The sequence below is a fragment of the Drosophila biarmipes genome, chromosome 3R, assembly GCF_025231255.1.
Source record: "Drosophila biarmipes strain raj3 chromosome 3R, RU_DBia_V1.1, whole genome shotgun sequence".
NCBI lineage: Eukaryota > Metazoa > Arthropoda > Insecta > Diptera > Drosophilidae > Drosophila > Drosophila biarmipes.
The window spans coordinates 2891754-2911306 of NC_066616.1; the positions used below are offsets into that span (position 1 = coordinate 2891754).

The 19553-nt window shown below is 38.2% G+C and overlaps 3 protein-coding genes across 5 annotated transcripts; 1 reads left to right on the forward strand and 2 right to left on the reverse strand.

Moving 5' to 3' along the window:
- The first annotated feature begins 114 nt into the window (after window positions 1-114).
- Window positions 115-7170, forward strand: LOC108024979 (gelsolin). 3 transcript variants are annotated; one of them, XM_017095225.3, is made up of 8 exons: window positions 115-225; window positions 1383-1608; window positions 2400-2592; window positions 3039-3113; window positions 4306-4501; window positions 4555-6266; window positions 6334-6459; window positions 7003-7170. In XM_017095225.3, exons 2-8 carry the CDS (start codon window positions 1568-1570, stop codon window positions 7060-7062), a joined length of 2403 nt encoding a protein of 800 aa, XP_016950714.1. In that variant the 5' UTR covers window positions 115-225; window positions 1383-1567; the 3' UTR covers window positions 7063-7170. The 3 variants fall into 3 exon arrangements, with proteins under 3 accessions (XP_016950714.1, XP_016950715.1, XP_050745303.1); XM_017095226.3 differs by lacking the exon at window positions 115-225 and having other exon boundaries at window positions 1601-1731; XM_050889346.1 differs by lacking the exons at window positions 115-225; window positions 1383-1608 and adding an exon at window positions 1619-1735.
- A 2271-nt stretch (window positions 7171-9441) lies between these two features.
- On the reverse strand, window positions 9442-11468 carry LOC108024928 (serine protease snake). The gene is made up of 5 exons (XM_017095126.3): window positions 11093-11468; window positions 10916-11031; window positions 10742-10851; window positions 10522-10686; window positions 9442-10464 (listed from the first exon to the last, which is right to left on the reverse strand). The coding sequence occupies exons 1-5, from the start codon at window positions 11442-11444 to the stop codon at window positions 10035-10037; spliced, it is 1173 nt and encodes a 390-aa protein (XP_016950615.1). The 5' UTR covers window positions 11445-11468; the 3' UTR covers window positions 9442-10034.
- Window positions 11469-11535: 67 nt separating this feature from the next.
- LOC108024929 (uncharacterized) lies at window positions 11536-12928 on the reverse strand. The gene is made up of 3 exons (XM_017095127.3): window positions 12860-12928; window positions 11863-11974; window positions 11536-11799 (listed from the first exon to the last, which is right to left on the reverse strand). The coding sequence occupies exons 2-3, from the start codon at window positions 11875-11877 to the stop codon at window positions 11593-11595; spliced, it is 222 nt and encodes a 73-aa protein (XP_016950616.1). The 5' UTR covers window positions 11878-11974; window positions 12860-12928; the 3' UTR covers window positions 11536-11592.
- Between the last annotated feature and the right edge of the window lie 6625 nt (window positions 12929-19553).

A 19553-nucleotide genomic window follows, 5' to 3' on the forward strand; every position in this document is an offset into this window, starting at 1 on the left:
ATCGCGCATAGCTTTGCTTATCAATCATCACAGAAACTTAAGAGAGAGAGAGATCGTGCCGAGTCGAAAAGCAATGCGGGCTTGAGCAAAATGTTATAAATACAAAGACGAGCTTTGACTTTCGTTTAGTGTCTGGGGCACAGCTTTTTCCGCCAGTTCGCAGTTTGTTTCGCTCAATCTAACGCACCGGGATCGTCCTTAAGCGCGCAGATCATAAAGACAGAAGTAAGTGCTTGTCCTACGTTATTAGTGTTTTATCAATAGTAGGCGAAGGGAACCGAACTTAAGGAAACACTGAAAGTAAGAGGTCTAAGAACAAGTCAAATTCAATAGGAGCGAGGGCTGATTACATAAAGCAGAATGCAATCACCAATACACAATGATTTTCAATGCTATCATTTTGCTGACCTCATTTTGTTAAATTGGTTGATTTGTCTTATCAATTGTTGTGAAAAATGAAAACAAACATCAGGGCAAAACCAAAGATTCTAACGGAAGAATATGAGCTTAAATCCTGAATTAGTAATTTACAAGTGATGAAGGCCCCCTTGCCGACAGGCTCTCAGCTCCTTGTTAAATGTGATTATGATTGGGCTAGCTTTTTGACAAAATTATGATTGGGCTAGCTTTTCGACAAAATATATTTTTAGACATTTAATATTCAAAACTTGTTCATAGTACGAACACGACATGCAAAAAATATGTAAGCTCGAAATAGTCCCCAAAATGTAAAAACATATATAACGTATGTATGTACTCTGTATATACATGATACTTATGCTTATGATGTTCGCCGTACTTAAACGGGGCGTTTGAAATATCTTCAGTCGGAATCGGAGCGGAATCCCTGTACATATATTGTTTTGTTTACAAGTTCAGCCTGCCTGTTCCTAAGTCACTCCAGATCCTTTTATAAAAGAAATAAGGATGCGTTTTCAAACCTTATCAAGGGTACATATCACACTTTTTTGGGTTTCCACACACTTGCCAAGCAGGGCTGTCGCTTGGCACTGGCGATTCGATACGAACCAAGTGAGCCAAGTCGACTAACTCAATATTTCTCGAAATGATACAATGCTAGAACATGCGAGCAGGTTTCCCTCAACCTTATGATCTGCTAAAACACCGAACTATAGCTCAGTTTTAATGCGAACCTACGAATGTCCTTCAATTTCAATAATATGTATTTATTAGTTTATAAGTCCCTTAGCCACGCAAACACGTCTGGGGAAGATTTGATTGTAGGGTATAGAAAATCCAATAAAGCTGTTACCCAGGCATGCCCATACACACAACAAAGTATAAACATTGCTAAGCCATATCATACACACAGAATCATGGTTCCTAACTCTCTGCTAACTTGATGGTTCTCTTAATTCCAGTATACGCACTCTCGGAGCGGAATCGGCTACGACAATCGTCTCTGTTTGATCTGGAAACAAACGCGGGGTTCATTATCCAAACAGCTCGGGCGTACATATACGCTATAAGCAACTTGTTATATTTATCGCAACAATAAACAAAGCTCCCAGGGATCTCCCCACCACTCTCGGAGGCGGAACTTGAAATGGCAGCTCCAGGCGCCGCCAGCATGGCAGTCGTCTCTAGGTAATGCAAGCGAACAGTTCGCTATCCGAAAAGCTCCGGTAGACATAAGCATCGCCGAGATCTAACAAGTGCAATTGTAAAACAACAGACAGCCAATTTTTCCAAAACTATTTTTCATTTTGAGTAAGTGAGTAAAAAGTGCTTTGAATGAGTCAACAGGGGCTCATAATATGGCCAGGGCTCGCCGGCCGCATGTGACAGCTTTGGTGTGTCTATTATTTTATGACCTTAAATGGAAATGAATCACATTTTTCAGGCTGTTGTTCGATGAGGTGAAATTGGTGTCTTAAAACTTAAAGATATTTTTTTTTGCAGGTAAATTAGGAGACCGAAAGCTAGCATCCTCAGGTCAAAGTTTTAATACCCCGCAGACTTTTCTGAAATTGCTCCAATGGGGTGGATTCGCAACTTGGGGAGAAGTATGCCCCCATTGGAGCACACTAGCCTATTTTTTCTGATTGTTCCAATTTTGCCAATAATATCCGATTGCTCTTATGGGATCTACAAGACATAAGATAGACTTCCAAACTTGATCATCGCTCAAATATTTGAGGCCGACTGAATGTTTCAGACGGCTAGCTTTTAAACTGAACTAGCAAACAGTATTCAAACAAACAGTAAAACGGGCATGGCTAGATCGACTCGGCTAGTGATCCTGACAAAGAATATAATTGCTTTACAGGGTGAAGTACCTCTGTCCAAAACCTAGCAAACAACCCGTTTCCCTATATACATTTTAGAACCGAAGATTTTAATAAATACTCCTTGCTCTTAATATCTGCTTGTTTCAGCCTACTTCTCCTGGCAGCCCTCTCGTCCAGTCTCTGCTCGGCCGGAACGCTCAACACCCGTCCTGCTTTTCCCGTGCAAATAGGACAGATACAGCCCAGCGCTCAAAGCAGCAAGCAGCCCGGCAGACGCGTCATGAACCCGGCATTTGCCAACGCCGGCCGCACTCCCGGCCTGGAGATCTGGCGCATCGAGGTGAGTCATGTTTCGGGGTCGGATTTCACTCTGGCCGAGTACGACGAAGAGTAAAAATAGCTGGCGCGAGCTAGGAGCGCTTGGGATGAGTTCACAGCCCACGCACGAGTGGGCTTATGCAGGGGGGCCCTGAGGGCTGGGGACAGGAGGACAAATAGCAGGCGATGCATTAGCTCAGCAGATGTTGCTTCCATTCACTGAGTTCACGCAGTGTGGCTGCCATGTGTGTATTACCTTTGTGTATTATTTTTTCCCGTCTATAGACAAAGTTTATACATGGAAGATGTTTGCTTCTCTTTGTTAATTAACTCGGTAATTTATTATGTTCGTATTGGGATGTTTTTGTTTACACCAAAAGTCATACGGAGCCGCAGTAAAATAAAAGGGAAAAATGTTTTTAATTCAACTTCTTAATATTCTCAGCCTCTGTTTGCTCGAATTTTCAGAACTTTGAGCCGGTTGCCTATCCGAAAAGTAACTATGGAAAATTCTACACTGGAGATTCGTTTATAGTTCTTAACGTAAGTATATGTGGTTCGTCGTCCCAAAATAAAAATGTTTCCTAACCCTTCTAACCATACCCCATTTATTTATTTTAAATTGTTGATTGGTTTCAAGATGATAAACAATTGGTTTTCACTATTTATACCTGTTAATCGTAGTTTAAAATTGTATATATTTTGAAAGAAGTAACCCTTTCGACTCCATGTTCTTGATCAGGATCACTAGCTGAGTGTGTTCGTGTGAATCCTGCTATCTCAGAAACTATAAATGGGCCACGGCACTCTAAAGCTGAATGACACGCCCACGGTTTTGATGCTAGAAAAGAAGTTTAAAATGTTTTGGTTTCCTTATTAGATATCGAAGTAAATACCACCCCCAGTTCAAAAGCTAAACTTTCGGGTAAGCATGCAGGTTCTATAGATTCTTTCGGAGTGTACGTCTCCATCAGCATAGTGTCACAACCACAGTTTTCTTGCAAGAACAATACTTTTAATGGAAGAGTGTTGGTTTTGTCAATACATTTTTTTTTCTGCTTTTCTGTTCGCGATGTAATAAGAATAGGACGAGCAGTCTGACCATTAGGCTCCCGAAGAATCACTTTCGTTACAAAAACCAACAGACTTGAATAAAAAATACCCTTTTGAAATAAACTGAGATACTCAGACATTATGGGACGCACACTCTAATTTCAGTAAATTGGTAGTCTGCCATTTAGAATTTTAGTTTAAACCAACAAGTACGTAAACCAATGGGCGATAAATTTTTTTATGAAAACACCGAATTGAAACATTTTTAGAATGGTTAGTGATTAAAAAGCTTTTACGCAATCTTTAAAAATGTGTTCGCTAACAGTCCTTTGCGTTGATAGCGATTTTGGGTGTTGGCACTGAATGGGAATCTAAGTAATGTAAACCTCAAATTTTCAAGATCACAGCGCTCTCACGGAGATATGCACATAACTGAAACTTGCACAGTTGTGCTAAGCGCACGCATATAAATTCTGAAAAGTGCCCCGTTTTCGCTTTCGACGAATTTCGGGTTATAATATTTGTAAGGACTTTATTACACATTTAAAGATGTGTACAATTTTACGCCGCTTCCCCTGGCCATATTTGAGATAAACTAATTTTAAGTTTGACTACCTTCTTTAAGTTTCTTAGTTGGAAAATTTAATATATATACATTACCAAATTTGTGCTCCTAATTTAGACAATTGAAAACAAGAAAGATAAAAAACTGTCATGGGATGTACACTTTTGGCTGGGATCAGAAACCTCTACCGACGAGGCAGGAGCTGCAGCTATTCTCACGGTCCAGTTGGACGACTTGTTGAACGGCGGTCCAGTCCAGCACCGCGAGGTGCAGGACCACGAGTCACAGCTGTTTCTCGGGTACTTTAAGAACGGTAAGATTTTTTATATTGACATTAACATCTTATTAAACAGAACATTGTTGCAGGCATTCGCTACGAGCAGGGTGGCGTCGGAACTGGCTTTAAACATGTGCAGACCAATAGCCAGGGAGAAAAGCGACTGTTTCAGGTCAAGGGCAAGCGCAACGTGCGCGTCCGACAGGTCAACCTATCCGTGTCTTCGATGAACAAGGGCGATTGCTTTATTTTGGATGCCGGCAGCGATATATATGTCTACGTGGGTTCCCAAGCCAAGCGCGTGGAGAAGCTGAAGGCTACCAGCGCCGCGAACCAGATCCGGGACCAGGATCACAACGGACGAGCCCGTGTCCAGATCATCGACGACTTCAGCACTGATTCTGACAAGCAACAGTTCTTTGACGTGCTCGGATCGGGCTCTGCTGACCAGGTGCCAGAGGAGTCAACCGCAGACGAGGACGGTGCGTTCGAGAGGACAGACGCCGCAGCGGTTTCCCTCTACAAGATTAGCGACGCCAGTGGCAAGCTAAAAGTGGACACAATTGCTCAAAAACCACTCACTCAGGCTATGCTGGACACGCATGAATGCTTTATCCTGGACACTGGCTCTGGAATTTTCGTGTGGGTCGGAAAGGGTGCTACGCAGGCGGAGAGGACGAACGCCATGTCTAAGGCGCAGGATTTTCTAAGCAGCAAGAAGTATCCGGCCTGGACCCAAATCCACCGAATTGTAGAAGGCGCCGAATCCGCATCATTTAAACAGTATTTTGCCACTTGGCGTGATGTTGGAATGGCGCATACTCGCCTGATTCGGTCAGCCTTGGATATCGGTTCTGATGAATCGCTTGATTTGGACGAAATCGACGCTGTAACGACTCAACTAAAAAAGAGCGGCGGTCGGGCCTTCGGCTTTATGCCTGACCACGGTCAAAACAGCATTGAAACCATTACCCAGTACGTTGTTAAATCTGGTTCCGACGAGGTCGAGGCTAACACCATCTCCTTCGACGAAAACCTTTCGCTTCTGGGATTCGGTTCATACGTTCTCACTTACAACTACGAGGCTAACAACGGAGACAAAGGTTACATCTCTTATGTGTGGCAGGGAGTTAAATCACCAGCTTCAGCTAGAATCCGCGCCTTCAAGGACGGTCTGGCTCAGGCTGCGTCCAACGAAGGTCTTCTTGTGCTGGCAAATCAGAACCACGAGCCGCGCCACTTCTACAAGATTTTTAAGGGAAAGTTGCTGACATCTTACACTTCTCTTCCGGTAACAGCGCAACTGTTCCGCATACGCGGCATTGTAGAAACCGATATCCACGCCAGCGAGGTGCCTGCCGACAGTTCATCCTTGGCATCGGGTGACGCATTCGCTCTTCTTTCCGGAAAGAGCCACAAGATCTACGTATGGAACGGTTTGGGCGCATCTGCATTCGAGAAGAAAGCAGCCCTAGATCGTTTCTCGAACTATTGGGACGACGTAGAGATTGAACAGGTGGAGGAGGGTGCAGAGCCAGAGGAGTTCTGGGATGAGTTAAACGGCGAGGGCCAGTACAATCGCAGCTTGGGAGATCTTGGAGCACCGCTTCTGGAGCCGCGCCTTTTTCACTGCCGTGTGAGCTCTGGTGGATTTGTTAGGGTTGAGGAAGTGGCAAGATACGAGCAGGACGATTTGGACTCTGATGACGTCATGCTGCTAGACGCTGGCGACGAGATATACCTGTGGGTTGGTTCTGGCGCTTCTGAGGATGAAAATGAGAGGATTCTTGACATGGCTAAGGTTATCATTCAAACCCTAAATTTTTTTAAAGTCTAAAATCGCTAAAAAAATTGTTTTTGGTCTACAGCATTATATTCGATTGGAGCCCACTGCTCGTTCCATCGACACGGTGAGCATCATCCGCGTACCTCAAGGCAAGGAACCGAATGTTTTTAAGCGCATGTTCCCGACCTGGGACGACGATTACTGGAAGGTAGGTGATATAAAGATAGGCCAGTCCAAAAATACAAATTTCTTTAAAATTAGTGAGGGCTTTTCGAGATGTCCTAACGATTGAAGTGACACGGACTCAGACTCTGGGTTAAGTCTGTTTTGGCTTAATAACATAACTGATTTCACAAGATTTTTTAATTCCGAGCGTAAACATTTTAAACTGTTCATTACATCACTCTCACTCACTGTCACAGAAATCTCTTCTATCCAAGTTTTCCCCCAAAGGAAAGTCAGATAAAACCATTCCAAATTAAATAGACAAATTTAAACCCAAAACCGGAGGGTTCAATTCGATGAGTCAAACGTCCCCAAAACCGGAGACGTTTTCAGACGATGAGATAAATTAAAAGAGTCGAAAACCCGATTTGCTTGTACGACATGTTTAATCCTTAAATTTTTTGACTGACTCCTATTATGAACAGCTAACAGGGACTCGAAAAGCCGTCGTTACGTAATTAAACCTAGTAAAAACTACTTTATTATTTTTATTATTATAAAAAAATTATTTTTTGACAATTTGCAGAACTTGCTTACCTACGAAGACATAAAGAGGGGGGTTACTGATGCCAACAATGGAGTCTAACGCCACAGGTTAAAGTCGCACCGAAATTAACCAAAAATTTGTTAGTTTTTTCTTTTAAAACCTATATCTTTTGTAACTTTATAATAAATCTAAAAACTATTAAATGTAGCTACAATTACTTTGTTTATTTTTATGTTACAATACTGAACTAATTGCGGCTTTCGGTTTCATGCGTGGGCATCGAAAATAGCTCTGCCAGCTAAAAAAGTTATTAAAAGAAAATAAGATCAAAATCAACAAAGCAACATTTTTTGAAAATAATTATTACATTATTTCTTTAACCGTTTTTTGGACAGCTCTTTATAAAGTCGTCCTATTTTAGTTAAATTTAATTTAAAAAATTTTAAAAATACAAGAAATGATATTCCCAATATTACGTCAAAATACACCGAAGCTGAAATTTGTGTTTTGGGAAAGTTTCAGCCCGAGAGTTTAGTAACTGAGGAGAGACTAGTTTGCGTAGAAACGGACGAACAGACGGACGGAAAGACATACATACAGAGGAACACTGCTAGACCTTTACTTATGGGGTCTAAAACGTCTCTTCTGACTAAAATCATGATACCCTCTTCAAGGGTATAAAAATACAATTTGCGCTTTTTAAGTACTACTCACTTAGGTAGGTAGGTAGGTAGGTAGGTAGAATAAGAACAAAAAACATAGCTATAAGTAGATTGGGAGGAATTCAGCATTTCGGATTCTGTAGATGCCTGCATTGAATGTAATCGTTGCGGTGACAAAAAGCTTTTTACGCAACATAATAAGCATGAAAGTGCTATCGCCAGTATCGCAACACGACAAAGCTTGGACGCGCAAACCAACCACTTTAAAACTAATCTGCAAATTGAACGGCAAGTTCTTAAAAGGAGACGCCTGTGACGTGCCTGGCAAACCAACAGATCGCTGTCATCTAAACCACGTCTTAGGTTAGCCACTCGCACACTAAACAGAGCATTAAAGAAAGAAGCTGAAAATGCACATCAGCGCCAGCCAGTACAAAACATTCTTTGTGAAGGCTCACCCAAGTCTGTGGTCTCCCACCGAAACAGTCACTCCGAAAAGAAATTCATGAGGCAGCTGGGTGCGCAGCGACGAAGATAGAGCTGAAACTTTTGTCACTGGTCAATTTGTCCTACCACAAATCGAATCTGAAACCTTTTCCTTACCAACATTGTTTCAGCCAAAGAAGATCGCGGAAGTCATTGGGGGAATGAAACCGAAAAAGATCCAAGGCGGTGACCTAATAATCCTAAAACGTTTATTGAATTTCCAAACTCTGCTATTGAGGTTATTTGTAAGCGCTTCAATGGGATCCTAGGTCCATTATCATAATGATACCGTAGTCCGAAAAAGACCAGCATTTCCGTCATCTGCAGACCAATAAGTGTACTATCGTGTCAAAGTTGTCCGAAAAGTGCCTTCTAACTCGCATAATACCATATCTAGGAGCACACAATGTTATCCCTGCTCATCAATTTCGCTTTCGTCACAACCATAGAATAATCGAACAAATTAACAGAGTAACATCAGAAATACGCACAGCCTTTGAGCATCGGGAATTCTGCAGCCCTCGATCGAGAATGGCTAGATGGCCTCTTGCACAAAATCAAAACACACCCGTGATTACACTAACAAGCTCTTGAGTCGTATTTATACAACAGAACCTTCGTAGTAAACTTGCTAGGGCCTACTCTGTTCCTTCTATACACAGCGGACATTCCCACTTACGAGCAGATAACAACATCTACGTTCGCTAACGGCACTGCAATTTTAAGTTATAGCTCTTATGTTTTCCGAGATCTCAGCGTTCATACGGACAGACGGACATGGCTAGATCGACTCGGCTAGTGATCTGGGGTCGAAAACTCATCCTTCTACCTGTTACATACTTTCCGACGAATCTAGTATACTCTTTTATTTTACGAGTAACGGGTGCAAAATGATTAATTTCTTTTTTTGGAAACTTTTTTTTATTAAAAAAACAAGAAAGGAAGTTAACTTCGGCAAGCCGAAGTTTTTATACCCTTGCAGTTATAAGAAATAATCAACTTTAGTAAGACCATTTTTTTATCTCTATATGTTAGAGTAGTCCTATTTTTAGTAAATTAAATTCGAAATTTTTTAAAATATAATAAATTGTATTCCCGATATTATAAGATAATATGTCAAAAGCCCCAAAGCTACAGTTTGTTTCATATTAAGAATGCTGATTAAGAATATATATACTTCACTGCGTTGCTAACTTCTGACTGACATCATTATACCCTCTGCAAGGGCAACATTTAATTTTAAAGGAGGAAAAACACAAATTTGGAATATTTAATAAGTACTGAATGGGTTAGGAAAAGTATTCTATCTTTCATTGATGCCAGCATTTACAAAACGTAAGTTCAAATTACGAGTATATTTAACATTTATTTCGTCAAAATAAATAAGCCGACCAGTGTACATACTTTGTGGGGTCGGAAACGCTTCATTCTACCTGTGACAGCAGGGTACCAATAAATGTAAAATATAAGGTATTTTGAGGCTCATATTTTTCCTTCTACTTGTTTTAGGCAGATACCATTTTGTTTCCATAGATACAATTTTTTTTAATAACTGGTGAAAAGTTTACTTTAATGGCTAAAAGTTGTGATCGACGAAACATATGTAGAACCTTAACCTTAAGTAGGGCATAAAATTTATTGACATGCATATCAATAAAATTGATTACACACTCTTGAAGATATATTTATTCAAAACATTAGGTGCTGTTATTTTCTCAAATGTGATTTTACAAATACCACACGTTAAGAATAAAAGCCAAGTACGTTACATAGGTCTATTCTAACATACTTTAGTTCCAACAGGTCTGCACCAAAAATCGGATTTTGAAAAGGGTTCTTGAACTAGGTCTTTTACATCTGTCGAAAATTCCAACAGTTCAAAAAGATGTTGGATTAGGTATTTCTGAGAAATACATCTGCGTATCAAGTCCACACAGTAAGTTCAATCCAGTCTAAGTAGGAAGAAACTCGGGTGTAAACTGATGGATAACTACTGCGACAAAACACACCGTAAGAGGTAACGCCTATTAGGTGATAGTGTATTCTGTGCATTCGACGGCGCCCTGGTAGATTCAGTTGCAGCGGCCCCCCCGAATCGCCCTGACAGGTATCTCTGTTGAGAATATAGTCCTGGGCACAGATTTGGCTTCCCAGAACTCCGTTGGGTGTCTCTGCAATTGATGGCAACTCCTCGTTGCATTCAGCGTTCGGTACCACGGTCAGGTTGAGATTGGTCAGTCGGTTCGTCATGGCCTTGGCGAAGCTCGTGGCCCCATATCCCATTGCAAAGGCAATCGTCGTAGGCAGCTCTGGGAAGACCCACAGGCGAATTGGTCTGACATATTCCGTTAGTCTATGGGAAACGTGTTAAATTTAAGCGGGCCACAACACCTTCTTAATGGACACTCACTCCACTTCCCTTTCAAGCTTCAGCAGTGCTATGTCGTCGTAGTACAGCTCCTTATTGTAATTGGGGTGCGTAAATATTTTCTTTATCCGAACTAGCTGGCCCTCCACTGATCGCTCCTCGACGACAAGATTAAGATCCCCAACGCGCACCCACTTGGGGGCCGTCCTAGTAGAAACGCAGTCACGTGATTTGGGGCCAGGGACTTTACTAGATTGCTTACCCATATATAGAAGTACAATGGGCTGCGGTAAGCACGAAGTTCTCGCTTATCAGGCTGCCGCCACATTTGTACTGGACTCGTCCTCCATCAGCCTCAAAGCCTACGGCTGCCTGCGAAAAAGATCCGACGGGTGTGTGTTAGTCCGTCAACAGTGGAACGCACCGATATCCGTACCATATGGGGGTATTCACCGGGCTTGGCTAGTACTCGACCATCGAACTCTGCGTCGTTGGCATCAGCGGCCACTGCAGTGTCGTTGGGAAAGATGCGCTCTACGTACTCCGAGTATTCTTGGGGACAAGTTCGGGCAATGACTCACGGACGCACAGGTCGAAGCCCCGAATTACTTACTCTGCTCACAGACTCGGCGTCGTTTGCTTCTTTTCCTTTTGAAACCCCCAGGGGGCGGCGGAAAGGGCTGGCCTGGCCTCGGCGGCGGAGTGCGCTGCTTGGGCTTGGGCAGGGGCAGGGGTAAGTTCTCATTTCGGTCAAACTGGAAGTCGGTTATGCGAAACCAAATTTTTTCCCCAGGCTGGCCTGACCCAGCACGGAAGTCCGGGAAGAGTATGTCGCGTTCTACAGGAAAGCGAATCGCGTCTCTTTCGAGAGGGGGAGCTTGGCCCGGCTCACCCTGGCAGTGAGTGGAGGTCAAGTAGCAGAGAGCGAAAATTGATATCAAGCACAGACACACATTACGATCCATTGGAAGGCTCTTTAACGCGCCGAGTGTCGGGAGCAGACTAAAAGCCGTTCTCGCTCGGTAAACCCCAAGTAGCCAGCTTTATCAGCTGGGGTTTACGATGCACAAAAATTATTTTAATTTATTTTCGGGGAGCATTAAATGGTAGTCCCTAGGCTGGGTTAATAACTCTGGCCGTCAGCGGTCTATGCACATAGGTGGTGCCTCCGAACCTTTCGTATTGCGCTATGATCTCCCGCTGAATTTTTTCCAAGTCCTGGTCATTGTTGTAGGATAGAATAGATACGGTAGGATCGTTGCTTGGGAAAGGAGCCGCGGCTGCTACTCCCATTGCCAGCAGAAAGAACAACATTAGCACCTGGAATCACAGTTCGGCAGTTATAAAGTTTTCTGTCTTCAAATAATATAATACAAATCGTACGCAGATTGTGTTCATTATATCGCTAACGCCAGATGAACTGAGTCTCGCCCCTGAAGCAGACACCTGTTTTATATGTTGCTCACAACCATCTACTCGTACACCCAAAGAAAAACTGCAAAGTAAAGGTGGAAAAAATCATATTTAAGTCTTTTCAAGTTTAAACAATTTTAAAATAAACATTAAACGATACAAAAGGAAATAGTTATTAATAATAATAAAACTTTACGTGTTATAAATTAAAAATAAAGTAAATAAACGCGAGCCTATTTCAGTTTGTCTAGTTCAAGTCAAAAAAAAATTGTTTACTTTTAAAATCCATAACTATTAGCAAGATAACGGACTGAGGTGTTGATATTTATCAATATATTATAATTAAGATAACACTGAGCACCAGTAGAACTGAAGCCAATTTTAGATACATGTAGATAGATACTAGATAGATAGTCGCCGTTTTATCAGTTGTGAAAACATATAATTCAAAGTGCTAATACGTATAAACTTCCACCATTGTTTTTGGTTGGAGTCAACATTATGATAATTTTCTATGGCGGACTTTTATCACTTTTTATACTCTTGCAGAGGGTACAGTGAATTTAGTCAGAAGTTAGTAAGGAGACTTTTTCGCAGCATAAGGTATATATATTCTTGATCTCGCTATGTCCGTCTGTCAGTTTATACGCAAACTAGGTTCTTAGTCAAAGCTATCGGGATAAAACTTTCCGAAAAGCCTTTTTTTATTGTAAGTAATTATATCCTATAGCTCCCCAATAATTGATCAAAAAATATTTTAAATAAAATTATACTCTTTTATAAATGTAAAACTGCGAATAAATTAAAAAAAAACGTTATCATATAACTTCCATAGGACCGATCGGACACTTTATGTCAAATAACACATATTTTTTTTTTGTATTCGGTAAACATTTACGGTAGTTAATTAAAACGCAAATATATATTCTGTTAGGAGTTCACTCAAATTCAAAAAGTTAGTACATACCATGATCTCACGGAAACGATCTGGAAGGGTATAGATACTTCGGTTTGCCAACAGAAAGCTTTTCTTGTTATAAATAAGTTATAAAAGGCTTACTTGTCGTTGAACTTAATACAAAATCAAGTTTTTTGATTATATTAACACTTAAAAAAGTGGATCAATCACTACATATTAATTTATTATATACACCCAAAAAAATCTTTGAGTGTAAATTTAATGAGTGTGAGTTTTGTGAGTTTCAGTTTTGCTCAAGAAACAGTTTTAATGGAATTTGAACTTAACGCCCGCGGAAAACGTAAAGCGTGAAATCGCCATCGCATAAACGCAGTGAAACCTAAATGGGCGCATATGTTTGAAGATTTTTTTGGGTCTACTAAACCCGTTGTCTTTTTATTTATACTGCTGGCGGGTAGCGAAGCTACTGCAGAAGCTCGCACCGAATTAAAATTTTTTTTTAAATAACAAGGAAGAACTCGACTATAGCGAGTGTCTGGTTTATCAGATTCTCGTTACTCAGTTAAAGGAAACAAAATGAAGATTCAGATAAATAAACAGCGCAGCGATATTGTAAGGCGCCACATACCTGCGTCTTCGGTCACCCTACCAAGAATACATCATTTATACTAGGAAGCGTTGTTAACCCTATAAAGTGTACATATCCTTGATCAGAATTACTAGCTGAATACATCTAGCTATAAGCAAATAAAGAAATCTACGTTAGGTGGCATCCTTTTACAAGTCTTAAACAACTTTAACACATTTTCTTCAATGGACATATCTAATATCATTTTACAAACTAATTCGGTTTTTTTTCTGACACTTTACACTATAGACAATTGTATGGGAGGTCCGCTTTTTCACAATTTTTTAAAGTCACTCATTATTTCACTTGTTTCTTATACTCATTTGTCGAATGTTTTCGATGAATTTTAACCTATAAAATAAAATAATTTCTTTCACTTGTATATTTGTATATTTACCTTTTAGAATTATGTATGGGAGTCGACCACTGCACCTAAAGCCATTTTAAAGCGAAACATATACGTCTGTTTAATATTTCCTAGAGTAAAAAACTTTTTAAAAATGTAAAATGTAATGTAATGTAAATATTGACATGTTTAAAATATTAAGATATATTTTAATGAACTACATTTTAATATCTAAACTAAATAATTACTGTGAATTGCAGTACACATAGTGGCGAAGCGCACCAGAGAGTGTGCCAAGACAACTAATTTATATAGCCGCAGAATTGAAATCCGATCGTAACAAGTAATACACTAATCGAAAGGAATCGCAAGAACTAAGAAGATTGTTTACCAAGACTTTAGAAATTTTAATTGGTTGAGAAAATGAGGGGAAAGTTTAAAAGTGAATATTTAGACAATTGAAACTTCTGGAGTCGGTGAGAATAACCTAGTTTTATTCTTACTGATTTAGATTTAAAGTTAAGACAAAACATTTTTTTAAAACAACTTTTTGATTTTTTTCATAAAATATAATTGACTGAATTATTTTTAAATGTTAAATCTTATAGTCCTTGATATTACTCAAAATTTAATAAGTGTATTTATTTTGTCGAATTAACGAGCATTATTCCTCCCAAAAGTCGATATTATAAGTATTGAATGTTGGTGGTGCGTGATCGCCACGACCGCTTACCTCGTTACGAGGTGTTTTTGTTTGATAACATTATTACAGTAATGTAATACATAACATGATAATTAAATTAAATTAGTCTGTTTTACTATGATCAAAAATGTAGTTTTATGAAACAAAATTTTTTTTTGTAATACAACAATGCTTTTGAAATATTAGGACATTCACTTGATGCCGCGAGGTCGTGCAACAAAAAGAGGCAGATCTTTAAAGATTTCCCTCTCTTTCTGTGTCTGCCTGCCTCGGCGCCCGAGAAGAGACAACCTTCGGCCGGACCGTTCTTTTTTTTGCGTCTCTCCGTTATGTTCACCAAGTGACCAGAATTCCGTCGGAAAAATGTTTGTGGCGCATGGAAATGTGAATGCCCTAATATTTTAGCAAAAACAGTGCATTTTTGAAAAAATATATTGTAATAATTCTAGTATAAAGCGTGCTTGCCGACTTCCAGTTCAGAACTCTGCCTGAGCTCTGCATTGAACTTATGTTGTGCCTATGCGATGTTTTTTGTTCCTGGACATTTTAGATGATGTTGAACAGCTTAATACAAGAAACAAGAAAGTTCTACCACTTCTGGAAAATCTCGCTAGTTTGGCGGAAAACATCAATAAATAGCTAAAATTCATAGAACCTTAACTATTATTATTACTAAAAATGCTATTCAATATGTTTGGGTTTAGCTGTACGGCTTTGATTATTGTATTTATTTAGTAGATCCTATAATACCTTTTCGTCACAAAAGTCGATATCAGAACTCTTGTAAAGTTAAGATGCGGTTGTTATGGTTTATCTCGTTACGAAGTGTTTTTGTTTGAAAATAGTATTTTTAAAATACCTACACTCAGAAAAAAACAAAAACATCTAAAATCAAGTACAAACAGCCTTGATTAAGAACGATCTTATGCCCACCATTTTAAAATTGTCCATAATAAAAAAATTTTCAAATTTTGGAAATGTATTATCTTTCATTTATCTTAATTTGCAACTGCTTTACCTGAAAGTGCTGTGCCAGCGTCGGGACGCATTCCATCTCAACACTATAACTTCGTAAAGGCGTCGAACATCAAAAAATCCTTTTAACCACATATTCTTCATAAGTTCTTTACAGACTATGCCCTGTTTCTATTAAATGTGATATTTAAGAAATATTGCGATTTTATACTTTTTATCGTTGCGGCCGGCAATACACGTATGTAGTTACAAAGCGCACGACTATTGGTTCAGAATAAATTGCGCTAAAAGTAAAAGAGGTAAATGTGAAAGACTAAGCTATGTAAACCGAGATGGAAAATGGAACGTTCTTTAATTTCTTTGCTGAAATACGAATCGATTGGTACATTTCAATACAATACTCTGTTTCAAAATATTGCCGTTTAAATTATTAGCTTAAATTAAAAGCTTAGTAATCACATCGACGAACACTTTTTCTGGCCAAAACCCATGATCTGGGATACATTAATAAAATACATACATAAAAATACATACAATAAAGGAAAATTCGACGTAAAACTATAATTTTAAAATTGCAAAAACGCACAGTTTTTAAGCAGTTAGAAAACGACTTTTTACAATACTTGGAGAAATTTAATTTTTTAGATCATAACCTCAAATTTACTTATAGTCCCTTTTTAACTGTCGGCAGAATATATACGGTTCATTTTTGTTTAAACTGTTTATTAAGGCGAAGACACGTAGCGCTACCTTTGACTTATTTAACAGGACTTTAGCGTTTGTGAAAGGAAAATGCCTTTCAAATTATATAGTAAATGGGAATTACACTCCATAAATTTTAAATTTTGTTTTTATATCGTATTAAAACGGTACTTATAAAGTTTTAATAAATTATCTCTAACAAGAAAGGAAGTTAAATTCGACAAGCCGAAGTTAGTATACCCTTGCAGTTATAATAAATAATCAACTTTAGTAAATAATTTGTTCATATTATTTTCCCACTAACTTCCAAGCTAAGAAGGTTATATGTCAAAAAGCACCAAAGCTTTGTTATATATTATTTTACCACTAATTATCCGATCGCTACTATTACAGCTATATGATATAGACGTCCGATTTTGATAAAATTTAATTCGAAATTCAGAACTAACTAAAAAATTTTATTTCTAAGCTTAGAAGGTTATATGTTAAAAAACACCGAAGATATAATTTTTTTTTATATTATTTTACTACTAATTTTCCGATTGTTCATATGGCAGCTATATGATATAGTTTTCCGATTTTGATAAAATTTAATTCGAAATTCATATCTAATAAAAAATGTTATTTCAAGCTTAGAAGGTTATATGCTAAAAAACACCTTATATATAGTATTTTTCATATTATTTTACTACTAATTTTCCGATTGTTTATATGGCAGCTATATGATATAGTCTTCCGATTTTGATAAGATTTAACTCGAAATTCAGAACTAATAAAAAAATGTTATTTCCAAGCTTAGAAGGTTATATGCTAAAAAACACCAAAGATATATATATTATTTTTTTTTAAATTTTTTCTCCGATACGGCTGGTTCCGACTTTTATACTACCTGCAATAGAAAGAAGGCTTTTGGGAAAGTTTCAGACCGACAGCTTTAAAACTGAGAGACTAGTTTGCGTAGAAACGGACGGACAGACGGACAGACGGACGGACAGACGGACATGGCTAAATCGACTCGTCTTGTGACGCTGATCAAGAATATATATACTTTATAGGGTCGTCTCCTTCACTGCGTTGCAAACTTCTAAATGAAATCATTATCTGATCATTTCTATGACAGCTATATGTCCGGCTATAGAATATAGCTATATCCGCATGACTTATATGAATAATATCCGTTTTTAATAAAAACAAGTTTTATTTTGGTATCTTTAAAATGAGAGTTTTTAGTTTTGGCCAGAAAAAGTGGTCAGTGCATAGAAGTGACCGTTTGCGGCGCCCAGACGAAAAAGAAATTTAATTTTTGACTATGTTCTGGCAGAAGCGGTGTCAAAAACATAATTTAGAAATAGAAGAGTTCTTTTGGAGGTCAGCTCTGATTAAAGGAGACGCCCATAATTACAGAAATTATCCCACTCGAAGCAAAACCACAACAGGGCGAATCTGAAGATTAGTGTAAATACTGAAGATAATCTGATCAAGAAAGAGAATGACCAGTGGGTATTCGCACCCTACTTCCTACCGGGAGTCTTTACGCAAAGAATGTAATATAAACACTTTCCGGCTCTAACTCCCCAAGGCCCAATTTAGCATTTTGGGAATCACAACTGCTCGGAGGTTGACGATGAAAATGGAAAAGCATCCGCGATGTTAGAAGGAAGCCTTAAGCTACGTATTAACATTATTAAGCATTCCTCTTATTTTATTTTTCTTTGTGTACACCCCACGACTTTTTTAAATGGCTTCAATTTATCGCAACTTGACAGAGATTATTAAAAAATACAATAATTGTGGTTGAACTTTAAAATCTTCGGTCACTCTACAAAGAATACGATTTTGCCTTATTTTTTAGGCCTTGGAACTAGAATTTTAATACCCGTTACTCGTACAGTAAAAGGGTATACTGGATTCGTCAGAAAGTATGTGACAGGTGGAAGGATGCGTTTCCGACCCCTTAAAGTATATATATTCTGGATCAGGATCACTAGCCGAGTCGATCTAGCTATGCCTGTCTGTCTGTCTGTCCGTATGAACGCTGAGATCTCGGAAATTGTAAGAGCTAGAATAGTCAGACTTGGCATGCAGATTTTTATGATAAAAAAAACAAACTTTAACTGAAATGTGTTTGCCTATCAGTTGACATTAAAAAAATGTGCCGCGCCCACTTTAACGCCCACAATGTATGTTTTAAATGTCATTGAAAAAATAAATGTTATATATAAAAACTGTTACTTTCTTGCAAAAATATATTCAAAATTAAAGTTTAATAAAATAAATGTTTTTTAAATTACCTCAGAGCTTGTAAGAAATTTGGATTCCTCAACTTTAAACATTATTAGGAAAACCAGCGATTAAAAGTTATTGAGGGTCAAAAACTAGAATTCAGTTCTAGGCAAATAACTCATCAGGTTTTTTTAAGAGCGACGAAAACTATGTAACCCGTATTTGTGGAAAATAATAACTACGTCAGTGTGGGGTATAGTGACAAATGATTTCGTTTTTGAAAGTCACTTTTGAAAAAATTAATATTTTTTAAAGTTTATGAGGAAAACGTTGCTGACATCTATTGAGCATATTCATGTATGGTTAGATTCCAGTTGCAAAAACACACACCCTTCTCTTTCTAAAAGCTGTGATGTGTTATGAAACTCATTGCAGATACTACTCGGCAGCTTAACCTACTCTCCTATATTTTAATACATTTTCAAACAATTACAAGTAAGATTTTAAAGAAGCGTGACGAATGAGAAAAATTTAGAACGCGTATTTTTTTAGTAGATCGTATTTCGTTGCAAAAGTTGAAGTCAGAACTTGTATAAGGTTAAGTTGCGATCGTCACTGGTTTTTTACCTTGCTAAGAGATGTTTTTGTTTTATACCTTTATATGCTAAAAACCGATACCAGTCTACTTATTAAAAACTTAACCATAACCATTAACCATGTTAATAACGCACATATGTACGGCTCCAACTTGCCAAAAAATAGATTTTAGGTGACTTATAGATAAATAGATAGTTAGAAATAGATTTTTAAACAGAGCAACTTTTTAATATTTTGCGTTTTTTTTTTACCAATTTTAAAAAGTGATAACCAAAATAAACCTCTTTTCGGATAAATCCTGATACATGTGTTAACTCACTAATGATGGTTGGTGAAGAAATAACACTAACAATTATTTAACAAAAAAGAAGTTATTTTTGGCAAGCCAAAGTTTGCATACTTACATACACACATTATTTTTTAAGATTGTTTCTGGCCTCAGTAATATTAAGAAAAAAAAATTATTTCATTATTTCTCTGACCGTTTCTTTGACATATGTTATAGTCGTCCAATTTTTATTAATTTTAATTCAAAATTCTTAAAAACATAAAGAATTATATTCCCAAT